At 61.0% G+C, this 14,375-nt stretch overlaps 2 protein-coding genes across 3 annotated transcripts in view; one reads left to right on the plus strand and one right to left on the minus strand.

Annotated features, from left to right (window-relative positions):
- Positions 1-7,926, plus strand: part of WWP2 (WW domain containing E3 ubiquitin protein ligase 2) — a 34,182-nt gene extending 26,256 nt beyond the window's left edge. The window contains exons 12-24 of the mRNA XM_071567632.1: positions 818-899; positions 1,229-1,357; positions 1,448-1,526; positions 1,651-1,722; positions 1,824-1,912; positions 2,983-3,142; positions 4,120-4,253; positions 4,447-4,587; positions 5,125-5,245; positions 5,535-5,639; positions 5,754-5,850; positions 6,653-6,725; positions 6,896-7,926. Coding sequence (XP_071423733.1) covers positions 818-899; positions 1,229-1,357; positions 1,448-1,526; positions 1,651-1,722; positions 1,824-1,912; positions 2,983-3,142; positions 4,120-4,253; positions 4,447-4,587; positions 5,125-5,245; positions 5,535-5,639; positions 5,754-5,850; positions 6,653-6,725; positions 6,896-6,995 — 1,382 coding nt within the window. The 3' untranslated portion in view covers positions 6,996-7,926. The remainder of the gene's footprint in view (positions 1-817; positions 900-1,228; positions 1,358-1,447; positions 1,527-1,650; positions 1,723-1,823; positions 1,913-2,982; positions 3,143-4,119; positions 4,254-4,446; positions 4,588-5,124; positions 5,246-5,534; positions 5,640-5,753; positions 5,851-6,652; positions 6,726-6,895) is intronic.
- Positions 7,927-9,708: 1,782 nt separating this feature from the next.
- Positions 9,709-13,314, minus strand: PSMD7 (proteasome 26S subunit, non-ATPase 7). Of its 2 annotated transcripts, XM_071567301.1 has the most exons (8): positions 13,134-13,314; positions 12,189-12,280; positions 11,835-11,927; positions 11,291-11,388; positions 10,951-11,031; positions 10,310-10,401; positions 10,140-10,191; positions 9,709-10,028 (listed from the first exon to the last, which is right to left on the minus strand). In XM_071567301.1, exons 1-8 carry the CDS (start codon positions 13,205-13,207, stop codon positions 9,753-9,755), a joined length of 858 nt encoding a protein of 285 aa, XP_071423402.1. In that variant the 5' UTR covers positions 13,208-13,314; the 3' UTR covers positions 9,709-9,752. The 2 variants fall into 2 exon arrangements, with proteins under 2 accessions (XP_071423402.1, XP_071423401.1); XM_071567300.1 differs by having other exon boundaries at positions 9,709-10,191.
- Between the last annotated feature and the right edge of the window lie 1,061 nt (positions 13,315-14,375).

A 14,375-nucleotide genomic window follows, 5' to 3' on the forward strand; every position in this document is an offset into this window, starting at 1 on the left:
GTGGCAGGGAGGTGACAGGGAGGTGACAGCGGGTGTGCGTGCAGGGTGTCCCTGCCCTCACTGAGTGGGGCTGAGCTGGGACAGTGACACAGCACCTGGAGGAGGAGGTGTGGGGAATACAATGGTGGGGAGGCTGTCAGTGTGTGTGGGCAGTGGTGTGGGCAGGTGGGGTGAGGGGCTGCAGGGGTGGGCACAGGATCCCCACCAGGCCAGGGCGTGTGGTGCCCAGCCATGGCTGAGAGGCTCTGGCTGTTTGGAATGTGCAAACAGTGCTGAAGTGTTGGGAAGGGGTGCCCAGGGAAGGGGTGCCAGGGAAGTGTGTGGGGCTGCAGGTACAGAGGGGGTGGTGTGTGTGGTGGGGCTGTTTGTCTCTGTGTGCAGCACAAGGACAGGGTGTGTGTGTGTGCCAGGTGTGTGTGTCTGGGGGTGTGTGTGTTCACACACGTGTGCAGTGCACAAGCCAGGCACCAGCAGTGGGGCCACATGGGGAGTTTGGGAAGCACCTGTGGATCCGCATGGAAGGATGCTGGTGCGTGTCCGAGGAGGTGGTGTGTGCCACCAAGGTGTGCGTGGTGAGCACACCTCCTGTGCCAGCCTGGCACCCCATTGGCAGGGCTGGCCTCTGCCCTGGCACCTCCTGCACACTGGCATTCCTGGAGTGAGGAGCTTGGGCTTGTGGAAGGAATGTGGGGTTTATCCTGCCCCTTCCAGATGAGCTGGGGAGGTGGGATGGGGTAGCTGACAGACTTCACATGTGCTGGAAGGGGAGGGCAGTTTCTGGGGCTCCAGCTGATGCTTCCTCTCCCTTTTCTCCTAGAGAAGAGACAGGACAATGGGCGAGTGTATTACGTGAACCACAACACCCGGACCACGCAGTGGGAAGACCCTCGCACGCAGGGGTAGGAGCTGTGGGGGGACTGGGAGGGAGCTCATGAGTTTGGAAGGTGCAGCTCTCTAGGGACCTGCTCTGGCTGAGGACCTGGCCCAGGCCTCCACTGAGACCACATCTCCCACAGACGGAGAGAAAAAGTCTAATGGTGCCCTGGCCATGGCCGGAGTGCTGCCCAGGCAGGTCTCCTCTCTCAGGGTGCAGGCAGGCGCCAAACCCATGCCATGAATCCTTCCTTTGCCTGGCATGGAGCTGCAAGCTGTAGGTGGTCCCCAAGGGCTGCAGTTCAGGGTGGGAGATGCCTGAGGGGCTGCCTGCTGAGCCCTTCCTTGCCAGCAGCATGATCCAGGAGCCGCCGCTGCCGCCCGGGTGGGAGATGAAGTACACGAACGAGAGCGTGCGGTACTTTGTGGACCACAACACCCGCACCACCACCTTCAAGGACCCGCGCCCGGGCTTCGAGTCCGGGTAAGGCCCACCCTGGGGGGCACACTGGGCTCTGGGCTGAGGCTGCTCAGGGCAGGGGATGCTGAGCCCAGGCCCGTGCTGGTTTTGCAGGAGCAAGCATGGCGGCTCCCCGGGGGCGTACGACCGGAGCTTTCGCTGGAAGTACCACCAGTTCCGCTTCCTCTGCCACGTGAGTGCAGTGCCCAGGGGACTCAGGCGCTGTGGGGCTGGCTGGGTGGTGGGTGCCCTGGGCAGGAGTGGGTGAGGAGAGCTGCTGTGCCAGCCTCACACAGCCTCCTGTGCCTCGCCCGCAGTCAAACGCGCTGCCCAGCCATGTGAAGATCAGCGTGTCGCGACAGACGCTCTTTGAGGACTCCTTCCAGCAGGTGAGGAGGTGCTGGGGCCACGGAGCCAGGCGGGCATGGGGCTGACCCTGGCCAGGGTTGACACTGCCCTGCCGTGGTGACACCACCCTGCTTGTCCCCAGATCATGAACATGAAGCCGTACGACCTGCGGCGCCGGCTCTACATCATCATGCGCGGGGAGGAGGGCCTGGACTATGGCGGCATCGCCAGGTGAGCGCCGGTGTGCCGGGCTAAGGGCTGTGCCAGCCTGTGCCAGGAGTCCACGAGGGCAGCACAGGCACAGGGCAGCTGTGCCCTTGGGCAGAGGGGCATTAAAATGGAAAATGGAGTTTTAGAAATGGTGGAACACCCTGAAAGCATCGCACCACCCTGTCCTGGCGCTGAGAGCACTGGGGGACCCATCTGGGGTCTCCTGCTTTCCCCAGGTGTGGGAGCGATGGATTGAGTGGCCTCTTTTCCTGACTGCCAACAGGCCCTGGTGTTCCCAGGACAGTTGGTGTGTGCTGGGGCAGACTGGCTGTGTCGTGATTGCTGCAGCCCCACTGCAGCCCTCGGGATGGTGTTGCCACAGGGTGTGCCTTAGCTAGAGGAGAGTCCTGTGTCCCCTAAGCCGCCCCCACGTTGCTTGGGGGATGTTCTCAGTGCTGGGCTGGTGCCTCCCCTGCCCCCTTGCCCTGCTGTCCTTCCTGTGCCGCTGCCCCCAGCTCTGGTGCAGGGGCTCCTGCTCTCCACCTCTCTCTGTGTCCTGCCAGTGGTTTTACCCTATGGTAGGTTACGTCATGCTGTTCTACCACAGGGTAGAACCACGGACGGGATGCTGGGGCTGCTCCGCGTCTGAGGATTCCAGTCTGGCTGCACTGGGGGAGCACAGCCAGGATGGTGCTGTCTCGTGCTGCTCTGAGCTTGGTGTGGGCTCCTGGGGCAGCTTGTGCAGAGACACTGTGAGACACAGTGCACAGCAGGGAGTGTGTGTGTGTGTGTGTGTGTGTGTGTGTGTGTGTGTGCAACACTCTATGTGCGTATCACAGCCTGGGTGGGACGGAGTGTGTGGCACCTGGTGGGATCCCTGATGCTCCAAATGGGGCCTCTGGCAAGCTGAAACACTTCACAAACTCTGCACAGCACCCAGGATGGGGGACACCCTGGCCGAGTGACAACGGGCCCCAACACCTGCCCTGGCACCCCAATGGGTGGGTGCTGGTTGGTGCAGGTGTGTCCAGGGGCACACACTGTGCCCTCTCTGAGCTGCCCATCACAGCATTGCTCTCGTCTCATCCCAGGGAGTGGTTCTTCCTCCTGTCCCACGAGGTGCTCAACCCCATGTACTGCCTCTTTGAGTACGCGGGCAAGAACAACTACTGCCTGCAGATCAACCCGGCCTCCTCCATCAACCCCGACCACCTCACCTACTTCCGCTTCATCGGCCGCTTCATCGCCATGGTGAGAGCCTGGGGGGGCACCGGAGGGTTCTGTGTGCCCCACGCAGAGCAGGGGGCTGGCAGGGGCAGGGTTAGGGGCGTGTGCCAGGGCTGTGCTGGGCTCAGCACTGTTGCCCTTCTTAAGCCCCTTCTCACCCAGGTGTGAGCCTGTGGGGGACGAGCCTGAGTGGGCGTGTGGGGTGATGCATTTTAAATCCAGGGAATGGCTGTGGGGCCAGAGGAGACCTGCTTTCCCAGGATCTATGGCAGGGATGGATGGCTCCAGGTCTTTGGCTGCCACCCCAGGTGCTGTCGGGTCTGCAGCTCCAGGGACTATTTTTAGCCCCAGCAGTGTGAGATTTTCCAGCTGCCCAAGCTCCAGAGCAGCTCCTCCCGTTTGTCTCGGATTCCCCAAGGCCAGCGTGCTGTGGTGTGCCTGGCCCTGGGCTGGCAGGGGGGCTGGCAGAGGGGCTGGCAGGGGGGCTGGCAGGGCTCTCTGAGCCCAGGGAAGGGTCCCTGGCCCGCAGCCCCGTGGGGTGTGAGCGGGGGCGGCCCCAGCCCCGCTGTCCTGCCCTGCCCTGCCCCGCCTCGCAGGACACCAATAAAACCCCAGACTATTACTCACCGCTGGGCCGTTCTAGACAAGCGTCTGCATTATTTTTGGCTGCCGCTGCCTGGGGGCTCCTGGAAGCCAGGGATTCAGGGAAGCCACAGCACAGCTCTGTTTAAACAAGTGCTCTTAATAGAGCTGCGAGGGGCGAGGGAGATGCGGTGGAATTCACGGTGGGGAGGGAGAGGGGCTGTGAGCCCACCTGGCCCAGGCAGCGCTGTTGGGGGCAGCCCACTCCTCCCCAGCACGTGTGCCAGCTGGGAGCGAGGCCACAGCTCAGGAACCCAGGAATGGTTCCCTTGGGCCCCGGGGCTGCTCCATAATGGAGCTCTGTCTCACCCCACGGGTCCTTCCCGCGGTCCCTGTGACCTGGTGTCACCCCGGCCCAGGCTCTGTACCACGGGAAGTTCATCGACACCGGCTTCACGCTGCCCTTCTACAAGAGGATGCTCAACAAGCGGCCGACGCTGAAGGACCTGGAGTCCATCGACCCCGAGTTCTACAACTCCATTGTCTGGACCAAGTGAGTCCCTGTGCTCGCTCCTGTCCCTCTGGGCAGGCAGAGCTGTCCCCAGGACTCCTCCTGTCCTTCTGGGCAGGCACAGCTGTCCCCAGAGCCCCTCCTGTCGCTGTGGGCAGGCACAGCTGTCCCCAGAGCCCCTCACTGCTGCTGCCAGTGCCACCATCAGTACCCACAGACCAGTGTCCCTCTGCAGGGAGAACAGCCTGGAGGAGTGTGGCCTGGAGCTGTACTTCATTCAGGACATGGAGATCCTGGGCAAGGTGACCACCCACGAGCTGAAGGAGGGTGGCGAGAGCATCCGTGTGACAGAGGAGAACAAGGAGGAGTACATCATGTGAGTGGCCGTGCTGAGGGTCCTGCTGGGCACCCATCCCTGCCAGCTGCAGGGTGGGACCATGGGGCTGGGGACGTGGCTGCCTCCCTGGCCTACGTGGCCTGTGACAAGCCTGGGCTGGCGCGGTTGGCTCCACTGTGGTCTGGATCGCTGCAGGCTGGGCAGCTGCCAGGACTTTCAGGAAAGAGGAGAGGGGAGAGAGGGTGAGGCAGCTCTGCCGTCCTGTGGCTGCTCACCCTCGGTGCCTGGGGGCTGGCTGGGCTGCCAGGGCCAGCTCAGGCGCCGGCTGGGGCACGTGGTTTGTGTCCCTGGACCTCCACAGGTGCTGGGCTGCACTCAGGGGTGATGCTGCTCATGGGCCTGGGGACAGAGAGAGAAACACTCCAGTGGGAATTGAGGGGAGCCCTGGTGATTTGAGGGAGCTCCTCTCCCCCTCCCCATGCTCCTGAGGCCCTCCCTGCAGGTGGGAGGGATGGTGGGGCTTGCTCCTGTGGGGCCAGCAGTGCTGGCTCTGTGCCCACCCCGCTGCCTTCCCAGGCTGCTGACGGACTGGAGGTTCACACGGGGTGTGGAGGAGCAAACCAAGGCATTCCTGGATGGCTTCAATGAGGTGGTGCCTCTGGAGTGGCTGCGGTACTTCGATGAGAAGGAGCTGGAGGTGAGCTGGCACCTGGGATGGGGATGTGGACATGGACTGGCACATGGTGACTGCACAAACCCTGTGCTTGTCAGCTCTGCTGACGGGGCAACAGCCCTGGGTGTTGGGTCTGTGCGTGGCTCGCTCGGACTGTTTGCAAGAAAACACCTTGCTGGGGGTGAGGAATTCCTCCCAGACACCTCAGTGCTGGTGCCTGTGCTGGATGCAGCTCAGCACCGGAGGAGTTGGTGCTCAGAGCTTGGGTGCAGGGCTCCATTTTTGTCCCCTGCTGACTGTCCCCTGTCCCCAGCTGATGCTGTGTGGGATGCAGGAGATTGACATGAACGACTGGCAGAAAAATACCATCTACAGGCACTACACCAAGAACAGCAAACAGATCCAGTGGTTCTGGCAGGTCAGTCCCACTGCTGGCACAGCCTGAGTGCAGGGGGTGTGTGGCAGGAGCTGTGCTGCAGGACTGCGGGGTCGGGGTGCTGGGATCCCCCTCACCTGCCCTGTCCTGTGCCAGGTGGTCAAAGAGATGGACAATGAGAAGAGGATCCGGCTGCTGCAGTTCGTGACAGGGACCTGCCGCCTGCCCGTCGGGGGCTTCGCGGAGCTCATCGGTGCGTTGGGGCTCAGCCTGGGTGGGGGTCCCGGGGAGGGGTGTGGGGTGGGTGGGAAGGGCTGTCCCTGTGCCCAGCACAAAGCACACAGCAACAGTGGGCAGGGAAGCAACTGAGGGGCCTGAGCAACCTGGTGTCTTGCCATTCCCAAACACATTCCTGGGCTGTGCCTGGTGCTGCCATGGTTAACTTTGTCAGGCTGGTTTATAATCTCATTCTGAGTGAGATTGGATTTCTGATTTAATTTTGATTCTGGTGCAACAAAACCTCTTTTCCAGAAAACCACACTATGGCATTATTCCACTCTCATGCTCTAATTTCCTGCTTTTTGGGGCCTGTACCAGCCTTTCCCTGACTTTCCTGGCATCTGTGTTGAGTTTACCAGCTCACTTAACCCACTCAGTTTTTCTTGCTGGCATATTACCTTTTTCCACCCCCCTGGAACTTCTCCAGGATTCCCAGTCTGTTTAAAAAGCCCCCTCAATGACTCAGACTTCCTGAGCCAGGTCCTTTAAAATTCTCAGGTGGGTTTGTACCACCCTGAGGGTCTACAGATAAATAGGTTTGAGCACTTACTATGGGACCATCATGTTTGGAGGGATGATGTTGCCCCTCTGTGCTGTGAATCTGCATTTTGCTCTCTCCTTTGGTTTTTGTACATCCTCTCTGCAAACAGCCAGTGGATTTATGCCCTGGGATGGCAGGGATGTGATGGTGGATCTGCTGGCTGACGGTGTGTGGGAGGGGTTTCTTTTTCAGCTCCTGCTCCTTTAATGAGCTTTGCTGTGCTTGTCATTAACAGGCAGTAACGGGCCCCAGAAATTCTGCATTGATAAAGTCGGCAAAGAGACGTGGCTGCCGCGGAGCCACACGTGGTAAGTCACTGCCCCTTGGCCTGGCAGAGCAGGCAGGACAAGGGCTCTGTGGGGCTCCCCATCCCAGGGGATGTGGCTCCCATTCCTGGCCGTGCTCTGACTGCTCTGGAAGGGCCCTGCATGGGGAGGAGCTCAGGGTCAGCCCCTCACAGCCCCTGCTCCCTCCCCAGCTTCAACCGCCTGGACCTGCCTCCCTACAAGAGCTACGAACAGCTGAAGGAGAAGCTGCTTTACGCCATCGAGGAGACCGAAGGGTTTGGGCAGGAGTGACGGAGCTTTGGTGCTGTCGGGGCGGGAGGGCCCCGGAGCGCAGCCGGCAGAGCCCACGCCGAGCCCTCCCCGCAGACTCTGCTGCTCTGTCCCCGGGCGGGATCTGCACTGACAGCCCCGGGGGCAGCAGGGCTGCCTTCCCTCCTCGAGGACGTCCCAGGTGTGACAGAGAGGTGGACGCCAGCACTTGGCCCGTGAGGGGCACGGGCTGGGGCAGAGGGGACGGGGCAAAGGCTGGGCCCCGGGGGGCAGCACGGGGGGCACAGGACTCCCTGGCCCCCTCTTGCAGACACTGTTATGTGAGATCTGCTTTTGGCACAGGCTCTTGTTCCCCCTCGTGTTTTCTGCCTTTTCACGGCATTTCAAGAGCTGCAGCTGAGAGGGGAAATGGCCCTCAGACTGACTTTTGGGCCCTATCCTGCACCCAGCAAAGACAACAGGGACCCCCAGGGTGATACCTCAGAGGGTCTTTGCACCGCCTGAGCACCAGGATGGCCCCTTCCCATGCCAGAGGCAGGGCCTGGCTGTCCTTACCCATGCCATGTCCTGTTTGCAGCCTGTGGCCCCTGGGCAGTCACATTCACCTGGTTTCTGCTCGGAGCTGGGGCTCCACAGCAGCCTCGAGGGCTCTGGGCACTGCCAGGACACCACCAGCCTGTGCTCGGATCGTGGGTTCCACCTGTTCCTGCTGCAGCTGGTGGGGCTGGTGACAGGAGCTCCCAGAGCTGCAGTGAGGGCAGGACCACTGGGATGTCACCCGTGCCACCACCCCTTCCCCGTGTGTGCAGGGCTGGGGACAGGCACGGTGCGTTGTGTCCGTGGCATCTGGGAGCCTGTGGAGACGGGACACGGCCCTGGCTCTGGGCTGGGAACAGGCTGGTTCCACCTGCTCTGCTGCAGCTTCGTGTGCAATAAACCATCAGCAGCTGCCGAGGTGTGCGTGTCCTGGGTCTGTGTGTGCATGTGTGTGTGTGTGTGTGTGCGTGTCCTGGGTCTGTGTGTGTGTGTGTGTGTGTGTGTGTGTGTGTGTGTGCGTGTGCTGGGTCTGTGTGTGCATGTGTGTGCATGTGTGTGTGTGTGTCCTGGGTCTGTGTGTGTGTGTGTGTGTGCTGGGTCTGTGTGTGCATGTGTGTGCATGTGTGTGCATGTCCTGGGTCTGTGTGTGCATGTGTGTGTGTGTCTATGTCCTGGGTGTGTTTCTGTGTGTTCTGGGTCTGTCTGTGTGTGTGTGTGTCCTGGGTCTGTGTGCGTGTGTATGTCTCTGTCCTGGGTGTGTGTGCATGTGTGTGTGTGTCCATGTGTGTGCCCTTGGTGGGGGGGTTGTGCATATGTGTGTCCTGGGTCTGTGTGTGCATGTGTGTCTGTGTATGTGCATGTCTGTGTGTCCCATGAGTGTGTGTCTGTGTGTCCTGAGCCTGTGCGTGTGTGTGCGCTTGTCTGTGTGTCCATGTGTGTCCTGTATCTGTGTGTGTGCCTGTCCTGGGGATGGGGGTGTGTGTTTCTGTGTGTCCTGTGCATGTCTGTGTGTGTGTCCTGTATCTGTGTGTGTCTCTGTGTGTGTGTGTGTGCCTGTCCTGGGGATGGGGGTGTGTGTTTCTGTGTGTCCTGGGTGTGCATGTCTGTGTGTGTGTCTCCTGGATCTGTGTGTGTGTGCCTGTCCTGGGGATGGGGGTGTGTGTTTCTGTGTGTCCTGGGTGTGCATGTCTGTGTGTGTGTCTCCTGGATCTGTGTGTGTGTGCCTGTCCTGGGGTTGGGGGTGTGTGTTTCTGTGTGTCCTGGGTGTGCATGTCTGTGTGTGTGTGTCTCTGTGTGTGTGTGTGTGCCTGTCCTGGGGATGGGGGTGTGTGTTCCTGTGTGTCCTGGGTGTGCATGTCTGTGTGTGTGTCTCTGTGTGTGTGCCTGTCCTGGGGTTGGGGGTGTGTGTTTCTGTGTGTCCTGGGTGTGCATGTCTGTGTGTGTGTCTCCTGGATCTGTGTGTGTGTGCCTGTCCTGGGGATGGGTGTGTGTTTCTGTGTGTCCTGTGCATGTCTGTGTGTGTGTCTCCTGGATCTGTGTGTCCATCCCAGGTCTGTGTGCATGGCCTGGGTTTGTGCATGTCCTGGATCTGTGTGTGTGTCCCGGGGGTCTGTGCAGGGCCACAGCCAGCACCAGGGCTGTGAATCCTTGCACTGTCTCTGTCAGCAGGGACAGTCTGGGTGCCTCCCACACTCACAGCCCCTGCAGCCCCAGGAGCTGCTTGGCCCCGGCTGGGGCAGGACAGGGCAGGGCCACCAGTGCTGTCCCCACCCCGCTCTGGAGCAGCACTGAGGGCCCAGGACACCCAGGCAGGGAGCACAGCCAGGCCTGCTGGCACAGAGCTGTGACAGCAGGATGTGCCCATGTCACAGCCACGAGCCCTGGGGACTGCACAGAGGGGCCAGTTCAGCACAGCACAGTCTGTGGTGCAGGAACGTGGCCAATGGTGATGGATTGGCCCTGAACGTGGGGACACACACACTGAGAGCCAAGCTGGGTGTGAGCTGAGAGCTCAAAGCCCCTGAGGTGAAGGGGGGAAGGAAAAGTGCTGTGCTAAATGTGTGATCAAACCAAATCAAAAGCCTCCCCCTGGCCTCCCCCCATCCCTGCCCTGTGCCCAGCCCTGCCAGGGGAGGAGGGACAGAGCTGGTACCAGCAGAGAGCTGAGCAGGCACAAAACACCCCAGCACTGAGGCACTTAGTTTACAAGTTTTTTAATTTACAAATAAAAAACTACACCTTTTACTTTTTCTCCTTTTTCTCCTCTTTCTTGGCATCACTCTTCTCCTTGTCCTTCTCCTTCTCATCTTTCCTCTCCTTTTTGCTTTCTTCTTTTTCCTGTCCTTCCTTCTTCTCAGCATCCCTGTTGGCAATCTTGTTGTTGATGAGGTTGTGCAGGGCCACGACGGAGCGGATGAGCGAGGCCAGGTACACCACCACCATCTGGTCGTTGGTCTTCAGGTAGAAGGCCTTGACAAACTCCTGCAGGTTCACGTCTGGGAGCAGGTTAAACACATCCTGGAGGTGGTAGATGATCTGGTGGTTGATGGGCAGTTTGCCCATGGCCACTTTCTCCAGGTAGCTCCTGATGTCCAGAAGCTTGGAGTTCAGTCCCTTCAAGCCATGGACCTGGTTTGTGATCCGCTGGGACAGCGTTCCCACTGTGGTGTCCTTGATGTCCCTGGAACCCAGAGAGAACCAGGTTAGACCCTCCCCTTGGGTGGGCAGTCCCTGGGGGCGGTGTGGGCACAGCAGAGGGGGGTGTGCCAGGGCAGCCCCTCCCACGGCCCCTCACTCACCTCAGCAGGTGCTCCACCCCAACCTCCTCGGCCTCCTCGGCCCCGATCTCGCTGGTCACGTGCTCGAAGGTCTTGGAGGTCGGGGTGCCATCCTGCCAGAGACACACCAGCAAACAGGAGTTCAGCCACAGGAGGAGGGACTGTACTCTTGGAACCAGCAAAGCAGTTCCAGACAGGCCACAGGGAGTCCAAGGAACGGCTCTAGGTGGAATTTCCTTGGTTTGACCAGTGCCACCCCCTGTCCCAGCAACTTCTCGTGCTCTGGGTAATTTCCAGTTTCTGCATTTCACTGGTCTGTGCTCAGGTGGGAGCACTGGAAATCCTCCCTAAATACTACAATTATTTCTCTCTTCCCTGACCCAACCCTGTTGCACTTTGGGAGAGCTGTTTCTACTCCACAGCAAAGGCCTCAGAAAGGCAAAAGGACCCCATTTTTTCACAGACATCCAGAATTAATTTAAACCAAACAATTAAAGCTGACAATTAAAGTGATGATGGGTTAGTGCTGCTCATGCCTGGCCCAGCTCCTCAGCACTGGCAGGGGCAGAATGACTGGGCACAGGGGCAGGCAAACAACACCAGCAGTGACAGCCCCAAGGTGCTCCCACCTGTGACTCCCATGGCACACAGAAAACACTCACATCATGAACCTCCTCCACAGAGATGTAGGCCTCTGTGGGCAGCCCCAGGTCCTTGGGCTTCACATCGATGATCACCAGCACCTCAGGGACAAAGCAAATGGTTGGGGAAACTGGATTTCAGTCAGAGAGTAGGGAAAAAACACTCAAGTCAGTGCCTTTCTCCTCAGCACTGACACAAGGCTGCTCACTCCAGGCACTGAGACAAGACATCGAGCCCAAAGACTCTTGATCCCCAATCACTTCACAGCCCCTGTGCTGTGTCACCAGCAACAAGGGTGGGGCCAAGGGTGCCCCTTTTAGGGACAGAGACCCCCCCAGGGCCCAGGCAGGCCCCACTTACAGAGTTGGGGCAGTATCTCTTCATCAGCTCGTTGATGGCGATGTCGTTCTTGTGCAGCTTCGGGCCCGTGTGGTACCAGCCCACGATTCTTTCTCTGGCTGAGCACAAGCACAGGAGGATTCCAGATCAGAGACCCCAGCAGGGAGATTTGGATCAGCAGGTCGAGGGTAAAGGGGGGACATGAATTCCCAGGCAGTGGCTCGGGCAGGGAGCAGGAGCTCACAGACCCCCTCACTGCCCACACCCACAGCTTCACTCCTGGCTGGGTATTTAACAGCATTAATTAATTCTGTAGCTATTCAGGACCTGCCAGCTTGGACCCCTGAGCTGTAAGTGCCTGTCAGGGTTCCAGAACACACGGAGTGGCACCTGGGACATGGCTGAGTGTCACCACAGTGCTGGGCTGGTGGTGGGACTGGGGGACCTTAAAGGTCTTTTCCAACCTTAACGGTTCTGTGATTTTGTGATCAATATGAATTCACTTTTCCACAGTCCTGAGTGTTTTGGGGAGTGTGTCCCAGACTGCCAGAAGAGCTCAACTCACCGTTGACCTTCTTAAACATCCCATACATGTTCTCCAGGTAGTCATGGTCCAGGAACCACACGGTGTCGTCCTTGTCGTCCTCATCAAAAGGTACTGGGAATAAACCAGAACAGCAGGATGTGAGAACCCAACTTCCAGCACAAACATGTTCACTGCAGTGCCAGGCTGGGGTTTCTTTTGGCTGCTACAGGGGAGTGAGATTCAGTCAGGGGTGTTTGGAAAGCAGTTTGTATTTGCTGTTGGAAATGGGCTGATTTACAGAGAGAGGGAACAATCCAGGGTGGCCCAAAACACCCCCACAACCACCTGCCAGAGAACTGGGAGGGTCGGGAGGGGCAGGACACCCCAACTCACCTGCAAAGCTGTTGGACACATCCAGGATCTTTTTCTGCCAGGAGCCCAGCAGCACTCCCACCACTCGCTTCTGATTGCCCACCTTGCCTATCCTGAAGGACAGAGCATGGTCAGCCCGGGAGGGAGGAACGGAGCAGGGGCAGAGCAGGGAGCGGGGTAGGGGCAGAGCAGGGGCAGAGCAGGGGCAGGACTGGGGCAGGGGCAGAGCAGGGCAGGGGCAGGACTGGGGCAGGACTGGGGCAGGGGCAGAGCAGGGCAGGGGCAGAGCAGGGGCAGGACTGGGGCAGGGGCAGAGCAGGGGCAGGACTGGGGCAGAGCAGGGAGCGGGATAGGGGCAGAGCAGGGGCAGGACTGGGGCAGGGGCAGAGCAGGGCAGGGGCAGAGCAGGGGCAGGACTGGGGCAGGACTGGGGCAGGGGCAGAGCAGGGGCAGAGCAGGGGCAGAGCAGGGGCAGGGGAAGAGCAGAGGCAGGACTGGGGCAGAGCAGGGGCAGGGGCAGGGCTGGGGCAGGGGCAGAGCAGGGGCAGGGGCAGAGCAGGACGAGGCTGGGGTAGAGCAGGGGCAGAGCAGGGCAGGACTGGGGCAGAGCAGGGAGCGGGGCAGGGGCAGAGCAGGGCCGGGCAGGGGCAGAGCAGGGGCAGAGCAGGGCCGGGCTGGGCCGGGCAGGGGCAGAGCAGGACAGGGGCAGAGCAGGGCAGGGCAGGGGCAGGGCTGGGGCAGAGCAGGACAGGGGCAGAGCAAGGCAGGGGCAGAGCAGGGGCAGAGCAGGGCCGGGCAGGGGCAGAGCAGGGCAGGGGAAGAGCAGGACGAGGCGGGGGCACTCAGGGCCCTCCGTGCCGCCCCCGCTTGGGGCTCTCTCTCAGGCACCGGCCCTCGGGCCCCATCGCGGCCCTCCCCGCTCCCTCCCGGCCCGGCCGTGACTCAGCGCCGCTGCCGCGGCCGCACCTGTTGAAGTGATCGACGACGCTGAGCAGCACCAGCGGGTGCACGACCACCCTGTCCACGGCCAGCTCCGGCATGGCGCCCGCTCCGCTCCGCTCGGCCCGGCCCCGCTCGGATCGGCCCGACCCGCACCGGCCCCGCTCCCTCACCCGGCCCTGCGCGGCCTCAGCCCCGCCCGGCCCGGCCTGCCCTGCGCGGGGCGGCGCCACAGCGGGGCGCCATCTTGGGAGGGGAACCGCCATCTTGGGAGGGGAACCGCCATCTTGTGAAGGGAACCGCCATCTTGTGAGGGGAACCGCCATCTTGGGAGGGGAACCGCCATCTTGGGAGGGAACCGCCATCGTGTGAGGGGAACCGCCATAGTGTGAGGGGAACCGCCATCTTGTGAGGGGAACCGCCATCGTGAGAGGGGAACCGCCATCGTGTGAGGGGAACCGCCATAGTGTGAGGGGAACCGCCATAGTGTGGGGGGAACCGCCATAGTGTGAGGGGAACCGCCATCGTGTGAGGGGAACCGCCATCGTGTGAGGGGAAAAAGCCATCTTGGAAAGGTACAGGCGTCATCTTGGGAAGGGACACTCGCCATCTTGAGAGTGCGTCGTCGTCATCTTGAGAAGGTCTGTAGCCATCTTGGGGAGGTGTCGCGCCATGTCGGGGCGGAGCTGTGGGCGGGTCTGGCCTGGCTTGGGTTGTCTTGGCTGAGTTCAGGGCTCTGGCGAGACCCGGTTCCTGCCCTGTTTGCCCTCCTGCTTCCGACCCCCTCCTCTTCTGTCTTCCCCCGTTTCCACCTCCCCTTTCCCCTTCCTCCCTTTTTCCTCCCCTTTCCTTCCACTTTTTTTCCCTTCCCTCCCTCTTCCCCCCCCCCCCCCCCCCCCCGATTCCAGCCCCTTTCCCTCCTTTCCTCCCCTGCCCCAGTGGCTCCAGAATGTTCCCAGGAGGGTGTTTGGGCCCTCAGTGTTTGCTTTGCCAGGTGTGGGGATGCCCAGGGCTGTGGGCTCTGAGGGATGTGTGGGGCACTGAGGGATGCCCAGGGCACTGAGGGATGTGTGGGGCACTGAGGGATGTGTGGGGCACTGAGGGATGTGTGGGGCACTGAGCAATGCCCAGGGCACTGAGGGATGTGTGGGGCACTGAGGGATGTGTGGGGCACTGAGGGATGCCCAGGGCTGTGGGCTCTGAGGGATGTGTGGGGCACTGAGGGATGCCCAGGGCACTGAGGGATGTGTGGGGCACTGAGGGATGTGT

This window comes from Pithys albifrons, chromosome 12 (genome assembly GCF_047495875.1).
Source record: "Pithys albifrons albifrons isolate INPA30051 chromosome 12, PitAlb_v1, whole genome shotgun sequence".
NCBI lineage: Eukaryota > Metazoa > Chordata > Aves > Passeriformes > Thamnophilidae > Pithys > Pithys albifrons.